Here is a 24,384-nt window from a genome sequence, read left to right on the forward strand (position 1 = left end):
ACTTTAATCATTTAAGAGGCTCCCAGCTTCCTCTGGCCTCATCAACAGTAGCTCCTCACCAGTGAGGGCTTGGGGACAGATTCCAGGATGCTTGATAAACACTGATCATTTTGCATTAAACAAAAATTTCACATACATTAATTTTTAAATATCAAGTGGGAGCAGCTGCTCTGGGCTTGCAAATTAGGGATTTAAAAATATTATTTCCAAACAGTTCCCCTTGGTAGAAGGATCAGAGAGGTGACTGCCAGAGTGCCCTGGGAGTTTTAATTAGATGTACGTATAAGTAGCTGAAAACTGCCCAGACCTCAGGGCTGCACATGCCAATGTGGCCTGCTTGGTTGGTCACTGTGTCCCTTCAAGCAGGAATCTGTCCGGCTGCCTGTTCAAGGCCATGCACTGAGATGAGTGAAGGAAGGAGCTGGATTTTGGAGGAATGTTCCTTTCTCTGCCCCAGTTGGGAACGGGCAGATGAGATGAGAGCCGGTTGGGGGCACCAAGGCCTCTGGATCTGGGCATGTGTGGGAAGGCCATCTGTCTACGAGGGCTGGAAAGGAGTCGGATGTGCCTGTATGCGGGGCTGGGATGTCAAAGCAGCCTGGGTTTGGATTCAAACTGCATGAAGCTGGGCACGGAGAGGCTGAGACCCCACAGACAGACCGAGCTCTCTTCCCCTGGTGAGGGGCAACCTCGGACCCTGCCCTGAGAGGAGATCTTGGAGTCCAGAAGACCCCAGGGTCATGGAGGAGAAGGAGGAGGGAACAGCTCAACTTTCAAACTGCATCTGAGCCTCCCCGTAACTCTTCAACCTGCCCCTCCCCGCTTCTAGAATCTCTCTTCCCCATTCAGCTCCACAATCCCGGCCACTGGGGGCTGCCAAAACCCAGACCTAAACGCCCCAGTCCCCCGCACACAGCCTCACCTCCCACAGGACCAGGTCCAGGTCCAGCTGCCCCTGCAGGCACATCTCTGGCTGCGCCCCATGGGGTCCATGAGGATCCAGCCACACCCGACCCTCCGCAGCTCCCCGCACGTGGCCTGGGTTTCACGTCCGCAGCTCGCGCCCGTGCCGTTGCCTCTCCCTGGAATGCCCCTCACTACTTCTATATGGAGCAAACTCCTATGCCTTCTTCGAGGGCCAAGCTATGTACTCTCTGTTCTGGAAAGCCACCAGCCCTGCCCCAACCTGCCACCCCCATCTTCCTGCACGGTGTCAGTCGGCTCCCAGGAGGAAGCTGAACTCAGGGCAGCAGGAGGTAGGACTGACGGCAGCAGAGAGCAGCCTGACATGAGCCCCTCCAGATGGTACGGTCCCCGTCTCACCCAGCCAAGTCAGCCCACTCACCTCCGCGGGCCGAGGTACCCATTCCTCTCTCTGCTGCCTCCAGCCTGTGAGCCTGTTTTGCATCTAATCCGAGCCAGGAGGCAGCAGCCACTTTACCACCCAGCCCATGGCCAGCCTTCCTCCCTGACCACACACCTCCAGGGCTCCCTCTGCCTCGTAATTTAAAGGAGGACAGAGGGGAAATGTAGCCCTGTCCTGTGTCACTCTGGGCCAGAAGCCTGGCTGGGGAAAGTGACAAAGGCTTCTGCTGGGCACGGTCAGAACAGGTCACAGCTGGGGCATCTGGGCTCCACCAGGAGAGAGGGAGGTGGTAGGAAGAAGTTCTCTATATTCTAAGCCTCGGCCCTGCCCCTGACCTTCTTCCAGGGGCCACTTCCAACATCCTCCCACGATTAGAAGTAAAACAGAGAATCTGAAGTAGTTCAGGAATAATAATAATAAGCAGTGGGTATGTTATTTAACATCTTCGTGCCGCAGTTTCCTCATCTATGAACTCGGGCTAATGGTCCACATCTAATCACACACAGGTGTTGTGAGGATTAAGTGAGCTGGTGTACGCCAGGCGCCTAGGAAGGGCAGCACACGTTAAGCACCGTATGAACCTTAGCTAATTCTTCTTACGGGACAGACCTTTACAGTTTACGACACGTGTCACAGGTCATAGGGACAGAAAGGGGCAGGGCAGGAGTCCCCGGGCACCGTTCTCTTTCATCGAACCCCACGCAGTCCGCAGGCCCAGCCTGGGCTCAGAGCTGCCACGTGCACCCTCTACCCACCCTCAGATGTGCTGTCATTGGTTCCCTGTGCTGCTTCCCAGCATCTGCTTTCCTGGGGTCCCAAAGTCCCAGTCTGGGCTCTCGCTCCTGCTTTCCAACGAGCCCCTAAATCTATGACGTGTGTTGAACTTGCTGCTCGGGGTTGACCCTCACCATCCATTTAGGACCCAACCGAGGGTCTCTCTCAGCCCTCAGGTTCCGCAGCCCCAGACCACAGGTCAAAGGGGCCCCGTGCCCATAGAGCTTGACGTAGCTGGGACCTCCCCTCACGGGCCCACCACTACAGGGGCGGGTAACTGGACATGAGGATTGGAATCAAGGTCAGGCCAACCGCACACCTCCATCCTGTGCCTGTCAGCCTCCTCTCAGGGCGGAAGCAGCTTGCTGGGAGGCTTGAGTCAGGGTCCCTGCCTCTTCGTCCCATGAATATAGACATTCTGCTCCCGACTTCCCCAGAAGCATCCACCATGTGCAGCCCCCAGCAGTCCTGATGCCCTAAAACCCTCACTTCCTGTTCTGAGTGCTTTCCCTGCACTACCCGGGAGGTGGGCGTCCCTATCTGCGGGCAGAAACTGACCCTTATTTAGCAGATTCCTTAGGGGCTAGAAGCCTCTGGGCCAAGGCACTGGTTTTCTTCAAAGCTGGGTCACTGCGGGCCATCTCCAGCTGGTGTCTTGATCCCAGGGCATCATTATTATTTTTTTTTAATTTATTTATTTTTTTGGGCGGTACGCGGGCCTCTCACTGTTGTGGCCTCTCCTGTTGTGGAGCACAGGCTCTGGACACGCAGGCTCAGCGGCCATGGCTCACGGGCCCAGCCGCTCCGCGTCATGTGGGATCCTCCCGGACCGGGGCACGAACCCGCGTCCCCTGCATCGGCAGGCAGACTCTCAACCACTGCGCCACCAGGGAAGCCCCAGGGGCATCATTTTATAACTAGGCCAATGCAGAGCAGGAAGATAAATATCGTCCTCAGAATTGATGGAAACTTAATAAAGGAATGTTTCACGGTCACCAGTGTGTGGACTGCCCTTCACAAAATGGCTCCCAGACACTGCCCTTTGAGAAAACCTCATTCCCTACAGAATGAGAAGGAAGGCAGAGCGGCTCACAGACCAGAGATGACCCAGCACTGTCTATACCTGAGAGACTGGGGCTGTGCTTGTGAGAAGGGGCTTGTCAGAAGAAATGTGAGGTTTAAAGTCAGAGATCTGAGTTTAAAATCCCAGCCCTGCCCCTCACTGTGTGACTTCAGGCAGAGGACTCCCACCTCTGAGGCTGTTTCCTTATATCTAAAAGTTAAATAAAATGCCACTAAAACAACAACAACAATAATAATAACCTCCCTCAGAGCCAGTATCAATGAGTCAATGAGCTAATGTATACCAAACACCTGGCACGTAGTAGGTGCTCACTAAACCCCGAGAATTGGTACCTCTCCTCCTCCATCCCTCCTATTCCTCCCTGCCCCGGCCCCTTCCCCTGTTTCTCTACGCTGCTGCTTCTCCGGGTGGGGCTGCTACCTGAGAGAACTGCCAGTGGAGCTTCATCCTCTTGGCTTTGGCATAGCTGCATTCGATGAGCCGCGGCCGGCTGTTGACGTCCACCAGGCACCGGTTGTCGTCGTCGTCCACCGTGGGGCTCAGGATGCCCACGTGGATCTGCTGACTGCTCGTGTAGTACACGTTCTGGGGGCAGGGGGAGAACGAGGTCAAACGCTAACGACCAGAGAGATGGGGAGGGTTTGTAGGACATCTCCCCAGGCAGCTGGCAAAGAGACCACAATTCAGTGGCCTTCAAATGATTTTCCATTGCAACGGACAAGAAGAGACCCTTTTACATTATGATTCGATACAGTGTCTGGTCCGCACGTACAACTGAAACAAAATGTTCAAGAAATCAAACTTAGCCTTACTATATGCAGCGTACTCAATTTTCTATGCTATTCTTTCATTGAAAAACATTGGCCATAACCTTTTAACTTGATTTCACCACCCACAGTTTAAAAAAACACTGCCTGAATCCATTATTTGCAGGCTTGCCGACTTCCCCCCTCCTTAAGTATTTTGTATAAGATGCTGTGCCTGGCTGGTAGCTAAAGAGCAAAGGACATGGGCCGCACCTTAGGGAGCTCAGAGTCTTGCGTCATGGTGGATATGTAATAGGTAATTTCCATCTGTCCTAAGACTGTATAGAGCAGGAGTTGGCACACTTCTTCTTAAAGGGCCAGGTGGCAAATATTTGGGGTTTTGCAGTGTGTTCGATGATTCCCTAGGACTCAGGAGACCCAGCGTTTGGTTGCACCATAGCTGTGATTTATTACAGGAAAGGGTACAAATCAAATCAGCAAAGGGAAAAGGCACGTGGGGCAAAGTCTGGAGGAAACCAGGCACAGGCTTCCGAGGGTCCTCTCCCAGCAGTCGCAGAGAATGGCCCTTCACAAGCAGGAAGGTGTTGAGCTAATGCCTGTGAAGGGTTATCTACCAGGGAAGCTCTCAGAGGCTCAGCACCCAGGCTTTTATATACTGAAACCCCAGACTTCCAGAAGGAAGGCAGGTGTCCAGCATAAACCATATTATTTGTATAATCAGTGTGGGCACAGTGAGCCACTCTTACCATCTGTGGGAATGGTGGGAACCTTCCTGCAATCCAAGTTCCAAGACGCCAGCCAGGGGCCAACCACGCCTTTCAAAGGAGAGAAGTCAGGCTGCTGTTTTAACCTTTTGTTTTTTTTTGCACCAAGGGCCAGACAGTCTGGACAATTAACTCTGCAGTTGTAGTGCAAACACAGCCATAGACAATACAAATGAATGACTTTGTTTACAAAGATCAGGGCTGGCTCTGGTCTAGAGGAAAGTCATGTGACCCTCGGCCTTCAAAGTTTTCAGTCACTTCCCCCAACCTCAGGCAGTGGTTCCCAACAAGGGCTCTGAGTGGGCAGTCACAGGGTCTGTGAGCTCTTGTCCTCTATTACTAAAGACATTAACAGCCCCACCTACGATGAGGTTGCATGGGGAAACCAAGATACCACACTTCTCTGCTTTAGATTAGAATTCAGGGTAGGCCTTCTTGTGGTCTTGATCTATACAAAAATTCTCACTGGTAAATATTTTTGATTAATTTCAAATGGTAAAAGGAAGTATTTTTTGCTTTAGTAAAAGAGGATAGTTGACAAGGACTTTAAAAGCATGGTACAGGGAATAAAATGGACTGTGTAGTGAGAAGGGCAGGGCCAGCGAGGAGGGTAAGTAAGGGTGGTCCTTCAGGGCCGTATTCTCTCTGGCCCTCAGAAGTCCAGGGGAGGGGTGGAGAGGCAGGCAGGATCACCCTTCAGACATAAGAACTTCAGGCCAGTGTATCACTCACGGCCCCAACAGGAAACAAATGGCACACTCAAGGTAGGGGGATCCAAGGAGGGTGTGATAAAGGCCCAGTTCTCAACGGCGTGGGTATAGGGTAAGGGAGCCATGGGGATAGTATAGTTCCTTGGGATATTAACATGGAGCTGTTGCCACCACCAGGCCCAAAGGGATGAGAGGAGAGAGCTGGTACCAGAACTTGTAAGAGAAAAGTTACGTAGAGAGACTTCTGAGAAGGGTTCAGAGAGGGAGACGTTTGGGGGTGATGGTGAGTGGTGGCTGATAAACACCCCAACATCACCCTCCCTTCCTCACTCCATTCTTCTGCTGGGTCGGCCCACTGGCAGACCCAGATGGAAGTCAGACAACACAGGAGCCCATGGAAGCATTCCATAAAGTCAGCTTTGCAAAGTAGAAGAAAAAGGATGGAAAGACAAATGGAAGACACTCACTACAGCTAGGATCTGCTCTCCAAGGTAACCTTACAAGTTATCAGGTTTGGTGAATCCACGGAAATGGACATCAAAACTACCAAGGTGGCTGATTCTTCCCCTAAAAGAGGTGAAGTATCATAGTGACCAAAGTTCTGAGTGGAGGCCAAATGTAGAATGCCTGGCTTCAATGTGGAAATGTGACCAGAACACAGAGGCAAGGAGAACCTATTCATCGCCTAAATTGGGCTTCTCATCAGAATCCCGAGACCGTCCATTGTGTGACCTGGGTTTTTAGTTCACCACCAAGGAAAGCTGATGACCTGCTGTGGCTTCCAGTTTATGGGCACTGAGGGAGCATTTGATGACTGGTAGGATTTTGGAAATTAAATAGATGCAGGTGGGCATCTCATCCATCCATCCACCCATCCACCAACAAGTAATCGCTGTTGGGTCCTGAGGGTGAGAAAACCGTGGTTCCCTGTCCTGGATGATCCAACAGCCAAGTTGGGGAAACTAACATGTCAGGAAATAATGGTCTTAATCACACTGATATGGGAACTGTCTCTGCTTCCTCCACTCGCTTACCCCGACTCTTGCTACTTTGAAAATAGATATAAAAACTCACCACCTCCGGAAAGCCTTCCCTCAACGTGCAAAAGCACGGGCCTGCCACCTGAGCCTCCCTGCAAAGATGCACAGCTGTTCATGTCCTTGGGTTGAATGCACCATGCTCTCTCCTCAGGACGGTGTAGTTCTTAGGCACCTGGCAGGCCAGGACCCGGATCTCCTGAAGCTCCAGAGTGTGGGCTGCCAGACAAGGACAGCCAGGAAGCCGGTCACTGCCACCCCTTCCTTCATGCCTGTCATCAGGGCCTGCCTCTCACCTCCAGGGCGGGCTCCACAGACACAAGCGGCTGCCTAGGTAATAGCTGAAATCAGTTTTATCCACTTAGCTGTTCTGAAATGCTTCGAGGAGATGCTCTGGGAGACATGTGTGCACTTACTTACTACCTAGTACAGCTGTCATCAGAGCTGTTTATTGCTCCAGAGTCTGGGAAAATCATAATAAGGACAGACAGTTGTCTGTTATTTAAAAGGCAAACAACAGAGTGCATCTTGAGTGGGGTAACCACGAAGCTGATCAGATCACAGGGAGATTCAGCAAAGAGGATTCTCTTAAGCTGTCACCTGGACACCTCAGAAGCCCAGCCAGCAGTGGACTGAATCAGTAAGTGGCCTGAACACAAAAGAAGGAAAAGTTTTGTACAAGACACCCCACTTTTAGTGCCTGCAGGCCCAGCAGGCCCAGCTATGTTTTCTGAGCAACAGGGAAGCTGGAGGTTTAATAAGAAATGACCTAGAATTGTGGTTCACCATGGCGGGTGGGTGGGGGCTGGCTTTGCCAACCAGACGATATTGGGCAATGTCTGGAGACATTTCTGGTTGACATGATGGGGGTGAGAAAGGCTGCTATGGGCACCCAGTGGGTAGAGACCAGGGATGCTGTTCCACATCCTACAATGCACAGATAGCCTCCACAGCAAAGAATTATCCAGCCCCAGATGTCAGGAGTGCTGCCACACGTTAGCCCAGTGAATCCTAATAGCACTATGAGGCAGTTGTTACCATCATCCCCATCTTGTGGATGAGGAAACTGAGGCATGGAGAGTTTAAGAACTTGTCCAGAAGATGGCGGAAGAGTAAGACGCGGAGATCACGTTCCTCCCCACAGATACACCAGAAATACATCTACGCGTGGAACAACTCCTACAGAGCATCTACTGAACGCTGGCAGAAGACCTCAGACCTCCCAAAAGGCAAGAAAACCCCCCACGTACCTGGGTAGGGTAAAAGAAAAAACTAAACAGAGACAAAAGGATAGGGACGCGTCCTGCACCAGCGGGAGAGAGCTGTGAAGGAGGAAAAGTGTCCACACACTAGGAAGCCCCTTCGCGGGTGGAGACTTCGGGAGGCGGAGTGGGGGAGCTTGGGAGCCGCGGAGGAGAGCACAGCAACAGGGGTGCGGAGGGCAAAGCGGACAGATTCCAGCGCAGAGGATCGGGCCGACCGGAACTTGCCAGCCGAGAGGCTTGTCTGTTCGCCCGCCGGGGCGGGCGGGACTGGGAGCTGAGGCTCCGGCTTTTGTCGGAGCGCCGGGAGAGGACTGAGGTTGGCGGCGTGAACACAGCCTGCGGGGCGTTGGTGCACCGCGGCTGGCCGGGAGAGAGTCCGGGGAGAAGTCTGGAACTGCCGAAGAGGCAAGAGACTTTTACGTCCCTCTTTGTTTCCTGGTGCACGAGGAGAGGGGATTAAGAACGCTGCTTGAGAGAGCTCCAGGGACGGGCGCGGGCCGCGGCTAGGGGTGCGGAGCCCAGAGACGGACGTGGCTAGGGCCGCCCAGAGCGGCTAGGGCCGCTGCTGCCGCCACCGGGAGGCCTGTGTGCGAACACAGGTCACTGGCCACGCGCCCTTCCGGGGAGCCTGTGCAGCCCGCCACTGCCGGGGTCCCGGGATCCAGGGACAACTCCCCCGGGAGAACGCACAGGCGCGCCTCAGGCTGCAACGTCTCGCCGGCCTCTGCCGCCGCAGGCCCGCCCCACACTCCGTGCCCCTCCCTACCCCCGGGCCTGAGTGAGCCAGAGCCTCCGAATCAGCGGCTCCTTTAACCCCGTCCTGTCTGAGCAAAGAACAGACGCCCTCCAGCGACCTACACGCACAGGCGGGGCTAAATCCAAAGCTGAGCCCCTGGGAGCTGTGAGAACAAAGAAGAGAAAGGGAAATATCTCCCAGCAGCCTCAGAAGCAGCGGATTAAAGCTCCACAATCAACTTGATGTACCTGCATCTGTGGAATACCTGAATAGACAACCAATCATCCCAAATTAAGGAGCCCTGTGGATGAAAGGCTCTTGGGGCTGCAGCCAGGAGTCAGTGCTGTGCCTCTGAGGTGGGAGAGCCAACTTCAGGACACTGATCCACAAGAGACCTCCCAGCTGCACATAATATCAAACAGCAAAAATTTCCGAGAGATCTCCATCTCAACGCCAGCACCCAGCTTCACTCAACGACCAGCAAGCTACAGTGCTGGACATCCTATGCCAAACAACTAGCAAGACAGGAACACAACCCCACCCATTAGCAGAGAGGCGGCCCAAAATCATAATAAGTCTACAGACACCCCAAAACACACCACCAGACGTGGACCTGCACACCAGAAAGACAAGATCTAGCCTCATCCACCAGAACACAGGCACTAGTACCCTCCACCAGGAAGCCTACACAACCCACTGAACCAACCTTAGCCACTGGGGATAGACACAAAAAACAACAGGAACTACGAACCTTCAGCCTGCAAAAAAGGAGACCCCAAACACAGTAAGATAAGCAAAATGAAAAGACAGAAAAACACACAGCAGATGAAGGAGCAAGATAAAAACCCATCAGACCTAACAAATGAAGAGGAAATAGGCAGTCTACCTGAAAAAGAATTCAAAATAATGATAGTAAGGTTGATCCGAAATCTTGGAGATAGAATGGACAATAGAATGGACAAAATGCAAGAATCAGTTAACAAGGACCTAGAAGAACTAAAGATGAAACAAGCAACGATGAACAACACAATAAATGAAATTAAAAGTACTCTAGATGGGATCAATAGCAGAATAACTGAGGCAGAAGAACGGATAAGTGACCTGGAAGATAAAATAGTGGAAATAACTACTGCAGAGCAGAATAAAGAAAAAAGAATGAAAAGAACTGAGGACAGTCTCAGAGACCTCTGGGACAACATTAAACGTACCAACATTCGAATTATAGGGGTTCCAGAAGAAGAAGAAAAAAAGAAAGGGACTGAGAAAATATTTGAAGAGATTATAGTTGAAAACTTCCCTAATATGGGAAAGGAAATAGTTAAACAAGTCCAGGAAGCACAGAGAGTCCCATACAGGATAAATCCAAGGAGAAATACGCCAAGACACATATTAATCAAACTGTCAAAAATTAAATACAAAGAAAACATATTAAAAGCAGCAAGGGAAAAACAACAAATAACACACAAGGGAATCCCCATAAGGTTAACAGCTGATCTTTCAGCAGAAACTCTGCAAGCCAGAAGGGAGTGGCAGGACATATTGAAAGTGATGAAGGAGAAAAACCTGCAACCAAGATTACTCTACCCAGCAAGGATCTCATTCAGATTTGATGGAGAAATTAAAACCTTTAGAGACAAGCAAAAGCTGAGAGAGTTCAGCACCACCAAACCAGCTCTACAACAACTGCTAAAGGAACTTCTCTAGGCAAGAAACACAAGAGAAGGAAAAGACCTACAATAAAAATCTGAAGATCATTCTTCTTGTTGAAGTAGATGAAAGCCAAGTAGGATTTGGTACTCTTTGGCATTCATTAAAAATATGCCATCCTCTCCCAGTAATGAGATTTCTTGCTCTTTTACTTTGGACATAAATTTAAAATACTGAGTGCAAAAATTTTCACAACCTACATTTTATTATTTTCTTTAGCCTTATTAACCTTCTCTTATAGACCTTTGTATTTGTTGAAAATGTTTCCATCTCCCAATCATTTGTAATCTTGTTTGGAAGTTGACTATCAGAGTTCTTTTAATATCCATTCTGATTTCATCATATACATACTTATTCTTCCTGCTCTTTAGCTTTATTCATAATTATACTCTAAGAATTTCTCTTTGAGCTCTCCCATATTCTTGAGTTATAGTTTACTGCATTGTTCATTATCATAAAAACATACCTAATTTTTTACAAAAAAAAAAAAAAAAGAAGCTGTACTTTGAATCTTATCTAAGGCTATTAGAGACTTTTCTTAGAGCCAGCAGCTTCTATATGCAAGTTTTAGGAATTTGATTTCACAAAATAAAAAGTAACTAGTTAAATAATGAAAAATCAAAAAAAAAAAAAGGATAAATTGTATAACAGAAAATATAGCCAATATTTTATAATAAATGGAATATAACCTTTAAAAAAAAAAAGAGTAGAAATAACATTATGGACTTAGTGTGTACTCAGCTTTAAAACTGTTTAAGAGGCTACTCATTTAAAATAGTCTTTACTTAATATCTGGGGGGAACTCCCCAAATTCAATTAGTAATAGATTAATCATGTTATCTTACCAATCCCTCAAACTGACTTAATACTATGGATATATTTCAAAAGCGAGAATGGGAATGAGTTTAACAAACACAACACAACAGTTACGGAAGTTACATTTTTCTCTGTACAGTCACCAAATACAATTTAAAATGCTGAAAATGAGTGTATGACTAAATGTTGTCATTGTTTCTAAGATAGGAATGTGACTAGGGCAATATTTTGAACTAAAGATATCTTCTATAACATTATTCTGAAGGTCTCATTTGAGACCAGACAGCAGCTTAAGAATTAAGAGAATCCAGCTAAAGGAAACACATGTAGAATAATCATAGGATATGGAGCTCTTAGGCATATCCATATGCCTATATCCATAAATCCATATCCATAAATTTATCAGTCAATATCCTTAATCCTTTAATTACACTAATACATTCGACTCCAAAGCCTAAGAGAAAACCTCAGAAAGCACTTAATGTAAATGATTGTGCCCCATATTACAAACTACCTGCCTTATTTATAGCCATAGCCCAGCTCACAAGATGGATGGAACTCGAAGACTTCAGGAATCTACTGGCAAAAGACACCAGGGAAATATAACTGTTGGATGCTAAAACTTGCATATTGTGTGGCTCTTGACAGGTTCTCCCTATGGCTGTGGTAAGTTTCTTTAAAACGCAATCTAGGGTTCTGTGTCCCTAAAGAATAGGACTGTTTTAACAGAGTCCCAACAAAGAAATGAACTACTTGTAGTCTTTGAAAAATACAATCTATAAAAGCTTAAAAAAAAAAAAAAAAAAGAACTTGTCCAAAGTCACACAGTTGGAGAACAGTGGTTGAGATTTAAACTGAGGCAGTTTGACACCAGAGCTGCACCTGTAACCTCTCACCTCACTCGCCTACCTCCCTCCGGTCACTCCCGCTCCAGCAGCCAGGCTGGAGGGGGAGAGGCTGGCTTGGAAGCTTCCACTGTGATCCCTTCGAGCCAGGAGGGGGTCTGGACTAAGGGAGCAGCCGAGGGCTGGAGGATCCTTGACTAAAAGGCCTAGAATACAAGATGCTACGAAGTGCTAAGACGGCGACAGCCCTCCTGTAACTCACGTCAGAGTCGGAGGGCGAGCGGTCATCCTGTATGTGGATGTTTCACAAACCCCCCAGCCTCCCGGGGCATAGAAATGACATCCCTGACCCCTCAGCTCCTTCTCAGCTGCAGATGAGTGCTTCAGCTCACCACTCAGCCCATACAGCTCAGCAGGGCTACAAACCCAATCTGATGCTTGAAAGAGAAAAATCACCAACAAGGGAAAAGGACAAACACATGGGTATCTCGGGTCTCACGCCAGGGGCATTTTCCTCTCCCTCAGGCCGGGGTCAGGAGTAAGGACTAATAGCTGAGCTGGACAGCCAGCCAGGGAGCCTGGAGTGCCCCCGGGTGCACACTCCTCTGTCTTCAGGGCCACAGAACGAAGGCCAGGCAAAGACCCCCAGGGCTGCAGGTTCGGCTTGCTCTCTTACCTCATTTCCCAGACAAGCAAGGGCCCCCACCCTCTAGGATGCGAGTGGGTGCCCTGCCACGTGTGCTCAGCATCCCTTCTCTACCTGGCAGGCTTGGAGGCGGGACCTGCCCCTGTCAGAGACTGAGTACAGGCTCCAGCCCTCACTGTATGAAATATTACCTCCCTGCCAGAAACGGCTGCTGGGGGGAGAAACACCTCAGGAAGAGAAGGGTGGGAAGTAAACCAACATAGTTTTGTACACCTGTACGCCCAGGTACCTTCCACACCTGCGGTCACCTTCAGCTGTAAGGATGAGGAAACCGAGGCTAAGATAGTTTTGATGACCTTGCCAGGTGCACAGGCAGATGGCTGCTCTCTCCCCTCCCTGACTAGGGGGAGTTTCCAGGGAAGGCTGAGATCCTGGCAGTTCAGGGCCTTCATCCAGCCCAGATGGGCCTCCCCTCAGCCTGGGCTGGAGCCGGGGCACCACCTCCCCGAGTCCCACAGGAGTGAGGCTCCCCAAGGGCCTCATCCCTCGGAACCAGCAAGGGAACTGCCAGGTCATTTCCACCAGATTGTTCACCCTGAGTCCCGCGGACTCCCAGAAGGGGTCTCATGGGCTCCTGAGTCAGGTGTGGGAGGACAGCCTGGTGGGTGGGGTTCTAGGGCCCCTCTCCCAGCCCAACCTGGGCTTTCTTTCTTTTATTTAGCTTGCACATAACATTCGACTTGAACAAAATGTTATGAAGAATTCACAAAAAAAGTTTGAAAACCACTGCTGTCAACCATGAGGCCTTCACTCAGGAAGAGGACACTAACGCCTAGTAAATCTTCATCAGCTTAAACGCCACCAGCTGGAGTTTGTGAACATTTGGTGAATAGCTTTAACTTCCTTTCTACAACCGCCTCCAGGCCCCTAGTCCCTTGCATTCTATACTATGGCCAATTTACATATGTTCCAATCATCCCATCTCCTCTTCTGTCCAGACTCGCCTCCCTACTTCACCAGACCTTAGCTGCTATGGAAATTCTGGTGCCCTCCCCAGGGAATCACAGGATGGGCAGGGGGAGGGGTGGTGGTAGAGAGGGCCTCCCAGCAAATCAGGAACGCGGAGCTAAATGGGGCTGTTAGATGACTTAATAATACATTTTCAAGGTACGACAGAAGTATCGCTCTCTTCCAAACAATGGCATGTGGATTTTGAGTGGCTTTATTTCTTCCATTAAGCAATGTTTCCTTGGCAACACTGCCGGCCTATTGAGTAAGTGCCCTTGAAAAATGAGGTATCTTAGAGACAGAGACACTCTCTCGTCAGGAGATGGGGCGGCAGTGGTGGTATTTGGCTAAAACCTTCCTTAGCCTGGTGAGTGGTGAGGGGGTGAAAGGGGGAGAGCCATAGGCGGACACTCTTTACAAGAGGTTCAGAAACAGGGAGAAAACAACTCTATTCTCAGGGTGCTTTCATGGGAAAAGTGACCCAGGGCGAAGTGGGGTCCTTGCAGTCATTTCTTTGGATACTTAGAGGGGATCTGTACCCTGGAGGATGGCTGTAGCCCAACCAGGAATTAAGAGCCCAGCTCTCTGTGGGGTTGGGGGTCACACCAGGGGAGTGACAGTCTAGGGGTTGAAAATTACACATAATAGGGTGATTGCAAAGTATCAGAATGGGGGGGGCGTTGGCAAAGATCATTGAAAGGAGAACCAACCTGTGGCCTGAAGGGTGGGCTTCCTGGAGGAGGGGGTGTGCACCGGGAGAGGAGAAAGACCTGTGAGCAAATGAAACGGAGGAGGATAGAGGCGTGAAAAGGACACAGCCCTAAATGCGATCAGACTCAGGCGGTGCTTGCCACCTTGGCTGCATTTTAGAATCACCTGGGGAGCTTTAAAAACTATAAATCACAGTCTTAGGAGTGGGGCCTAGGCTTGGGGTTTTAGGCCAGGTGATTCCAGTGTGCGGCCAAGGTGGAAAAGTAGGTGTATCGAGGGGACTCTGGCAGCCTAGGGAGGAAACATAGGGGCAGAACCTGGATTCCAAACCTCCTTCTCATTGTGGGGGGTAAGCAGGATCTATCTTCAGGGCGTTGTTTGTAAAACTCTGAGGAGGGTGGCGAGAGGTTGGAATGCACCGCTGTCTAGGACAACAGTTTCAAAGTGTGGTCCCAGCATCATCTGGGAACTTGTTAGAAAAGCACATTTTGGAGCCCAGTCTCAAACCTGCTGAAACAGAAACTCTGAGAGTAGGATTCAGGAATCTGTGTTTTCACAAGTCCTCCAATTAAGTCTGATATATGTGAACATTTGAGAACTGCTGGTCTAGGAAAAGGGTAGTCTGGTGGGCTTCCAAGTCAAGTCTCCACCCTCACTGCCTAGCTGGGAGCCACTCAGTTTCCTGACCTGTAGAATGTAGTTGTGAGGGTTAAAATGCTCATCGAGGCTCTAGTCTGGCCACAGGCACTGCAGGGCAGGAACAGGCAGGCAGGGATGGAGGGCGAGAAGAGACCCAGTGCGTGTGTATGGGGTGCTGCTGGTCCAGCTTCCCTGCCTCAGTGCCCCTCATCTCTGGGCTCCCCTCCCTGATTCTGCCTGGCCAGTAGGCCTGCGGGTAAGGATTCACGGAAACAGCAGGCAGGGTGTGGGCATGGCGGGGCGGGGCAGAGAAGGAGCAGAGCCTTGCTTTCTTAAATTTCAATTTTGCGTGGTGACTGTGACATCCGCAATGTGTGCTAGAAATGGTCCTTGTCCTCTTTACCAAGTATGAGCTTCTGGCCCCGCTGCAGAGAGGGCAGGCTGATTTAAGGGTTTGGTTACTGGTCATTAACCCCTCGACACAGAGGTTACCATGCTGAGGGCTGCAGGGCACTGATGCTAAATCAGGAACGAAGGGGAGTCATTTCCAAAATGATCTTATGTTCACTAACCACAGGACCAGGTACCTATAGGCAATGGAAACATTTGTAAACATTCATAACTGTGGAAAGCAAGGTCCCTAGCTCAGAAACCCCCTCCCCTTGTGAGCCCATTTCCCTGGGGAGGGGCAACAGGTGAGGCTAAGCACACAAAACCCCCAGGTTTGTAACTGGCACTCAGCCCCTAGACAGCAGTCCACTCAGTTTAATTCAGCAAACACTCCTTGGTGCCGTCTAGGGTGTGGGCCTGAGCGGGCACTGGGGAGCAGAGAGGGACCAGGCAGGGCCTCCCTTGGGAGCTCTCAGCCTGGAGGGGAGACAGCCATGCTGAACAGGGCAGAGAGAATAGCCTCCTGGCCAGGCTTAGCACAGACCAGGAGCAGGCAAAGTGCTGGGGGCCAGAGCTGGAGTGATGAACGCTACCCGGAGCTGGTCTGTGGGTGATGAGTTTTGAGAACAGCTTAGGAAGAGAACAGTTTGTCCAGATAACTGACCAGGACAAGGGACCTCTGGCAGAGTGAACAGGATAAGCAAAGTCACAGAGGCTCGGCACTGCATTGCCATTTGGGAACAGAGAGTGCCGATGCGGGGTGGCGAGGTGAGGCTGGGGAAGCAGCTTGGGGGCTGCAGAGTTTGGACAGCACCCTGCAGGCTGTGAGGGGCTGTGACTTCAGATTAATGGGCCCTCCACTTGCTAGCCCATCTGAGGGATTCTCAGAGTCTTCTGAGACATTCAACATTCAAGGGGCTTGGAAGTGAGCTGGGATTAGAGGTGACTCAGGCCGCTCGGCAGGCCTGTCTGGAAGAGTTCAGTTGTAAGCCTGCAGGGAAGCTGGGAGAAGAGTAGAGCTTTGGACTGAGGTGTGGTCTCTGAACATAAGACCGAACAGAAAAGGCTAAGCTAGGTCCTCCCACTGTGCACCTGAACCAGGAAGTGGCAGAAGCAGCGTGAGCACTGTTGCCAGGCTCAGAAAGTCTGCCTTCGATTCCCAGCTGTCTGTTTTCCTGTTTCATTCCAGACTTTGTGCCTGCAGCACAGGTGTCACCTCTGTACCACTACCTATGGGGCTGTGTGCAGCCCAGCCAGCCCCGTCGGCGATTCTAATGCCCCACCTTGCGCTCTTTGCTCTTCCTGTGTTTGCTGGTATCTCCTGGGCCCAGTGTGTCCTTGTGAGCCCCTCGGCTTCCGGAGAGAGCCAGGTGACAGGGGTCACCCTGGGCTTCTGCATGGAAACCAGTGAGAAACCAGAGACGAACTAGAAAAGACAGCTGCAGGACTCTCGATGCTGAGAGTTTTATCTGCTTTCTTGTAACAGCACCTTGCCTCACCCTGGTCAGGGGGGTAGGCCTGAATCACAGGCTGGCCAATCAGAGTAACCCATTGCCTTGGCCCAGGGTTGGTTTCAGGACAGGCATATGACCCAGTCTGGGCCAATAAAAGTCCCCCCTGGATTTGTAGGGTCTAAGTCCAGAGTTACCTGCTGCCTTTTTTCCTGAGGTAAATCACAGAAGCCCCTTCCCCTGTTAGTATAGGAGAGACAAAGTTTACACATAAAAGGAACCAGAGTCAAATGGTGGTGAGAGTGTGTGTGTGTGTGTGTGTGTGTGTGTGAGAGAGAGAGAGAGAGAGAGAGAGAGTAACGAAAGTGTCATTGAAGCCCCTGGATCCAGCCCTGCCTGAAGCCAGAACAGACATGAATTTGTCAGTTACATGAGATGATAAAATTTCTTTTGCATTTAAGTTGGATTGAGTTGCGTTTCTGTCACTTGCAACCAAGAGTCTTGGCTAATACGGAAGATACAGGAGACCTTTCCACATTACCAAAGGGGATGAGGCAAAAAGATCATGGAGTCACATAGCCCAGTGGTCCTTAGGCACAGGGTGAATGTAGATATCATGTGTGTATAAGGTTTATTCTTTCTTATAATAAAGCAAGTCATTTGTTTTAATAATAAAGTACTGAAGTTTGTGAATGTTTGACTTTTTTTTTTTACAAGATAAGGAAATATCTCACTCGTTTGCATGCCAGAATTCTTTCTTCAGGGGGTGAGAAGCTAGTGAGCCTGGAGGTTCACACAGCCCTAGTAAGTCCCTGGGAGTGGGCTGAGTATCTGAACATTATCAATCATGTGGGTATAAGTGGAGAAGTTGAGAGCTGCAGAGGGAGCTCAAGTTATGGGGAAGTAAGGTCAGCATCGGTCCAGGATAAGACAGTGAACAGGTGCCCTGGACGGGGGTTGCTGGCCGAGCCCCTCATTTTCTGCAGCCTCTGGTGTCTGTCTTGAGGGAGCAGTGCTTGTCAACCGCCCCGGCCTGGACCTTAGCCTCGCATCCAGGTTCTCCTGCTGCCGTTCCTCCCTCATTGCCCCTGCTCTCAACCTGCACCCCACACCTGACACAGATGCCTGCCTGGGGAGCTCTCTCCAGCAGAGCCCTCTGACATGGATGGAGGCTGCAGATGAAGGCCACTTCAGGCAGAGACAGGCTGCCGAGGGCCGGGGCACAGAGGAGGCCCCATTAATAGAGATGGCCAGTGTGGTGGGTCAGGCCCTGGAGGCTGCAGACCTGGGCTTGTCACGGAGAGGAAGGATGCGCATGGGATGTGTGCTGCTATCAGAACAAGGCGGGAGGGGGCAGAGCCAGGGACTGGGGCTGGCAGCCGTGAAGAGGCAGGACGGAGCCTGCAATGTCTAACAATGACCCATCTCCTCTGAGAATAGCCTGTATTCTGTGACTCTACCACCTGCCCATTGGCGAGAACAGGGCTGTTAAGGGGCCGAGAAGGCTCCCTCCTCCCAGGAATTTAAAACATGAAACGGAGAGACACAGAGATTGGCAGTACTGTAGCTAAGACACATTTAGGGCAACTCTCTAGAGAAGATCTGTGAACCTGTACTGCTGAGAGCTGCCCTGTTCCTGCCTTTCCCCAGGCAACCCTCCCTTCAAGTCTATAAATGAATCACCCCAGGGTTGCTCTAATAGCACCAGCCCTTTGTTTTTAGCTTAAACTACCTGTATTTATTTTAGTTGTTGTTGACGGTTGTTACTCCTTCCCATCAAGTCCAATTGTCCAAGTACAAATACAGTTCTCTTGTTCATCTGTACATTCTCCATCTTCAAGAAAGCTCACACACCTGCTATTTGACTGCTGGTCCCACGTATGCGCTGCTCAAAACTCTTTATAGCTGTGTCTGCTCATCTACCACCACCTCCATCCACTTACTGACAAACGGCTAAGATGGAGTGCGTCACGTGCACCTAGGAAAATGTGCCCTGACATTCCTCTTTGCAAAATACAACGTCTGCCAACTCTGCATCTGCCTGCAACAGTCAATGCACGCTCCTTAACGCCTCTAACAGATGGATTCACTGCCCTGTCCTGTGAGGCCACTCCTGTGCTTCCCTCCAGACTGAGCTCTGACACATCCCTGCATCATTAGTGTCAGACCTGGCCATGTGTCCTTAACCAATGGAACATCAGTAGGAGAGACGCGCGTCATTTCCAATCAGAAGCTTTAAGAGCACTCGTGACATCTGCCATGTCTCTCTTTGCTCTCTGCCATCGGACCGGTAGCGTCCCAGAGGGGAGCTTCTCCTTTGGTCCCAGAAAAGGTGAAGTGACACAGAGCTGCAGCTGAACTGTAATGACCACGTGGCACGAACAAGAAATAAGCAGTCCTTGGTTTAAGCCCCTGAGATTTGCGCATCATCAGCCTAAGCTGAATGACAAAGAAATCGATTCTAGATGAGCGGGTGTGTGCCAAACCCTAGAACGTGAGACATTGACTTTGGGGCCAGAAAGTGGGTGGTGAGGAACCATCCCTGGAGGCTGGAAAGATGGTGATCTCTTTCATGCAGCGATGAAATATTTGGCAAAGCTGTAACCTGCAATAAGTTGGTAGACAAAACATGGCAAATGAGCTTGTGCTTTCGATGAAGAGCACGCCTTTGTTACTGCTGGCTGTTTTTTGACAAGCACTGCAAAAGGAAGATAAGGTCGAGAAAGACTTGGATATGTAGCGAGACCAAGAAATGTTTGTTACTGTAAGCCACTCAGATTTCGAGGTCACCTGTTACTAGAGCATAACAAAGCTTGAACTGGCTGACACACCTATTTTGCTATGGTCCCTCACCAAACAATCACACACAGACAGAATCACAAAATGTGATGCGTGCGCTTAAAGACAAGTAAAAGGGGCTTGCAAAAGATATACCAGGAGGACTCGATCTAGTGGGGCAGGGGAAGGAGAATGGTTCAAGAAAGACTGACTCTGGATTTACGTCCCCAGTCTCATCATTCATTAGCTGTGTGACTGTAGACGATTTACTTGGCCATTCATTCTTTCAATTTATTCATCTGTAAAAGCAAGAGATAATAATGGTACCCACAGCATAGGGTTGATGGGGGACTGTCTGGTTAGCCGTTAGTCATGCTCTTGTAACATCAGTCTCTCCCCATCAGATTCCAAGATCCCTGAGGGCTGGGACCGTGCTTGTCTTGCTAACTATTGTCTCTGTTATCCAACTCACTGCTTGGTATGAAACATATACTCAAAAACATATTAGTTGATTAAATGAATGTGTTACTAAACTATTCCAGGGACACTGAGCTCCAGCTCAGACATCCATCCAGGCTCCCTCCCTGGTGCCTGTTTCTTATTCCTTACTCTAAGTGTTCTCTAAGCTTCTCTCTGCTTAGTTTTGGACCAGTACCTTGGACAACACCCTCCATGTAGCCTTGTAGATTAATATTTTGGATAGAATAGGATTCTCTCTCCAGGATAAGATTCTCAATATTTTCCCCCCAGGACACAGTCTAATTCTTACCTGGCCCCATGAGCAATGAGGGGCTTAGTCCCTTGCTGGCATACCACAGCTGTTATCCTGCACTGAATTGAGAAAAATCTTAGAATGTTCCCAGGGGAGTGCGTGTGTGTGTGTGTGTGTGTGTGTGTGTGTGTGTGTGTGTGTGTGTTTAACAGTTTTTAACCTGTGGTCAATAGAGATCTGGAGTCACCAGCAACCTCAGTGATCTGGAAGATGGAGGAAAGATCACACTAATAAAACGTGTGGGTTAAGCTCCAGCAGGGAGAAGTTAGCCCAGAAAAATGGACTTCCTGGGGATGAAATACTGGTATCTCATTTTAATTTGCAAATATAAATCTTTCTATTTCACCTGCTCTAACACCTTCCCCCACTTCATCTCCCTCTTCTCTGGAAAGAGTATAACCTGATTTACTGGGGAAAAAGGTCCAGCTCATGTCTTTACTGGATGTCACAGACCTCAGACAGCAATGCCAGATGGATTGCACTATGACAAGGAAACTGAGGCCATTCTTTTGGGGATTCCTTTTCTTGCCATCCCACAAGATAGGTACTCAGTAATTATTTTTACATGAATGAGTGAACAAATGAATGAGTGAATTAATGAAATAATACAAAGTGAACACAATAGGGCATTGTGATATATAATAAAAATAGTTACAGATTTTCCCCATCCTTGCACATGAACCACTTTGCAATGTGACTTCGTCACTCCTCCTTTCAAAGATGGAGTCTATTTCTCTGCCCCGTGAGTTTGCGTTTGGCCGTGTAACTTCTTTGACCCCTGACAACATTTCCATAGCAAACGTGATGCAAGCAGAGACCTGAGAAACACTCATGCGGTTGCACTTGCCCTTTCTTGCTGCTCTTAGAAACCCCTGTCACCACCATCATGTGAAGCAGCTGGGATGATGACCCACACATGGCCCAGAAGCTCCCTCACTTCAGCTGACAGTCAGCTCACCTCCAGAAGCTGACTCAACTAGCTGACCAGCAGTTGGCCACAGCTGCCTGATTGAGCCCAGCTGAGACCAGCAGAAGACAGGGCCAGCACATTCCAGCCCAAATTATCGACCCTCAGAATCTTGAGCTAAATAAATGGATGTGTCTTAAGCCACTAAATCTTGGGGTGGTTTGCTATGTGGCAAAAGTGTACTGATCCAGATAGCTCATTTCACAGGTGTGTCAGGGAGGCTGTTTTACAAACACACTTATTTCATCCTCAAAACAACCCGGCATAAGTGGGTGTATTATCATCTCCATTTTTAGGTGAGGAAACAGAATTAGAGGTAAATGAACAGACAGCAAGTGGCAGAGCTGGGAGCTGAATTCGGGTCACCTGGCTCTAAAGCCCAGCTCTCAACCACTATGATACCCTGCTCTTTACTAAAGAAAGAAAGGAAGGTTCGATTCCATCCCTTTCCACCTGTGTGCCCCACTCCTGAAGCCCTCTTCCTGCTCTGCTTTTGCTCCACCATCCTACTCTTTCTTTAAGGTCCAGGCGCAGCTCCTCCTCCAGGAAGGCTTCCCTGACCTCTCAAGGTCTCCAAGACCTGGCCCTCTTTTCCCCTTGGCAGCTGGAACTCTGACCCCTTTTCTGTGGCAGAGCAGAGGCTCCATGGAGCCCTGCTGATCCTGGACTGAAAGCAGTGTGACGTGATGGGGACAGATCTCTGTTGCCGTGGGGATGGAGAGAGCTTTGGGAGGGGGTGCTTTGTCCTGAGCGCAGAAGCTGGGGACCGAGGGTGACTGCAGTGGCTGCAGTAAAGGGGAGGTGGTTCCCCCAGTTTGATTCTGCCATCCCTTTCCTCCCACCCTCCCAGTTCCCATGGGGACCTAAGGTTTAATCTGTGTTGTCTGTATGGGGCTTTCTCACCCCCTCTCACCCCCTGATATGCTCTGTGCTTCTTTTCCTGGTTAATCTTCCCTTGTTTGCCTCCCTCCTAAGCCTCACCTTGAGTCTTCTGAAAACACCTATCAAAATCTCAGTGTCTTTCAAAGACGGGGCCTTTGCCTGTGTGTATGGTTAGGTCCTTAAAGATGGCTGTTCTCCTGCTCTCTGTACATCCCCTGCTCGACCAGTCCCTGCTTCACTCACATGACTATCCAATCCTCTTAATTATAGGGCTTAATTAACCCCTGGAACTGATGAGCGTACCTGACATCAATTTGCCCTATAAATGGTAGCCTCCTTCTCCTCTGAGTAGCAAAGCCTGCTGCCATGTCCTGTCCACCCTTTGCTACACACCCTGGGCTGCTGCTCCAGGACACTTTGTGTAAGATCCCCCTGCCCAATGATCCACTGATGTCTCTGTTGCTGTCTCTGGGCTTTTTCTTTGGTCTCGAGGCTGGGCAACTACAAGGCTTACAGGCCTGCAGGATGCAGTCCCACATTGTCCCTTCCCAAATAGCTCTTCCTGGAGGGTACCACCACTCTTGTGTGCTTTCGAACCTGCTGATTCTCTCATCAGGGACATGAGATGGAGCTGACACTCTCTTCTCCCTGTAGCACTCCTTCCACACTCAGCTCCTACATTCTGGTATAAAAGCATCTCCTCTTTAAGCACAGACGTTAGACACCACCACGCTCTGCCAGCTTTGTTCTCACCAGGTAGCCCACCGCACCCATCAAGGTCTTTGGCATCAGGCCCACAGCTTCCTCTACATCCCACCAGCAAGACTTCAGAGTCCCAATCAATGAATGACCCAACCTGCGCCATGGCCTCAATTCCAGGGAGGGCCATTCACATCCAGACCCCAGCTCTCAGTGCCCGAACTGCTATACCCCTGAAATCTTAACCTTGATTACGCCCTCTCTTACTTCCCAAATGCCTGCTCACCAAGCTAACTGAGACCTTCGGAATAATAACCTTTTCTGCCTTCCTCTCCCTCCTGGCCTCTCCAGCTCCCTAGAAAGGCTATATTCACATTCCTGCCGTCAACCCGTCGCCAGCACCTTCAAGTCTTTAATTCCTCATCCTTTTTGCCTTCGACACCCTGTAAACCCCACCTCTGCAGCCTCATACACCTTCTCCACACCCGTTCCCTGGAGGTGGAGCTTTCTGTAACTCCAAAAAAAATCACAGAAGTGGGCAAGTTAGACCCATCACAAGCTCCTGGCTTTCAACGTCGAGGGTGCCCCGCAGCATTACCTGGTGTACCTTCTTCGAGTGCCTGCCCAGCCTCTGAACCACTTCCCCTGAGCAGGGCTCCTAAATCTCCTCTACTCTCTAATGCATCCAGATCCCCCCTGCTTTACTTGCAAGACAGCTGCAAACCTGTTCCTCCTGAACCTTCCTCCATCCTGCCCTTGAGCCTCAGAGGCAGAAGTTCCTCTCCAACCCCAGGGCCCACCCCAATGGCCTTGGACCCCATCCTCTCCCATCTTGCCCTGTCCCCACCCTGAGAATATTGCTTCATTCCCTCCCCATCTATCAGAGCTTGTTCTCTATAGACTTCTTTCCATCAATCTCAAAACATGCTCCCTTATTGCTTTCCTTAAGAAGCAAATCTTAATACACACCTATCTTATCTCAACCCCACCCACTTCTAATAGGCAGCCCCTTTCCCTCCCTTCAGAGCAAACTCTGGGGAAGAGAAGTCTACACTCCTGTGGCGAACCTTGACACCCTAGAAACCCCCAGGGGGATTGAGAAGGTAAATACTGATCAGTCCATACCACGGTCATCACTTAAAAGGCTTAAATTTTCCATGAATTTAGTCATTCCTGTATCCAACACGTATTTGTTAAGTACCTATAATGCCCCAGGCAAACATTACTGAGTGACTTCTGAGTAGCCCAGGATGTTCTGAGGAGCTAAAGATACGGCAGAGACATAAATGTGTTCTGTAGCCCAGTTCTACAAGAATTAAGACCTTTTTCCTGCAGAAAAAAAATGTTATGAAATTTTCCTTTTACGTGTGTCCTTCACCCAAGTCAACCTCCACTCCCACACATGTTCCTGCATTTCGTAGTGTATTTTTGAGCAAGAAAAAAAAAAAAAAAAAGCTGTTTTGGTGATTGATTTAGAGAGCACAGCTCTGCTGAAATTCCCAGTATATTAACACAGTGCTAACCTCAAGGATTCCACTAAAACTCGACGCTGGCAGGACTAACGTGCAGC

The 24,384-nt window shown here is 49.7% G+C and overlaps 1 protein-coding gene across 1 annotated transcript in view; it reads right to left on the reverse strand.

Annotated features, from left to right (window-relative positions):
• Positions 1 to 24,384, reverse strand: part of GALNT18 (polypeptide N-acetylgalactosaminyltransferase 18) — a 359,182-nt gene that overhangs the window by 29,555 nt on the left and 305,243 nt on the right. Inside the window, exon 10 of the mRNA XM_082659572.1 lies at positions 3,645 to 3,809. Within this exon, the coding sequence (XP_082515698.1) occupies positions 3,645 to 3,809 (165 nt within the window). The remainder of the gene's footprint in view (positions 1 to 3,644; positions 3,810 to 24,384) is intronic.

Source organism: Grampus griseus, assembly GCF_964374135.1.
Source record: "Grampus griseus genome assembly, chromosome: 8".
In the NCBI taxonomy this organism is placed as follows: Eukaryota; Metazoa; Chordata; class Mammalia; order Artiodactyla; family Delphinidae; genus Grampus; species Grampus griseus.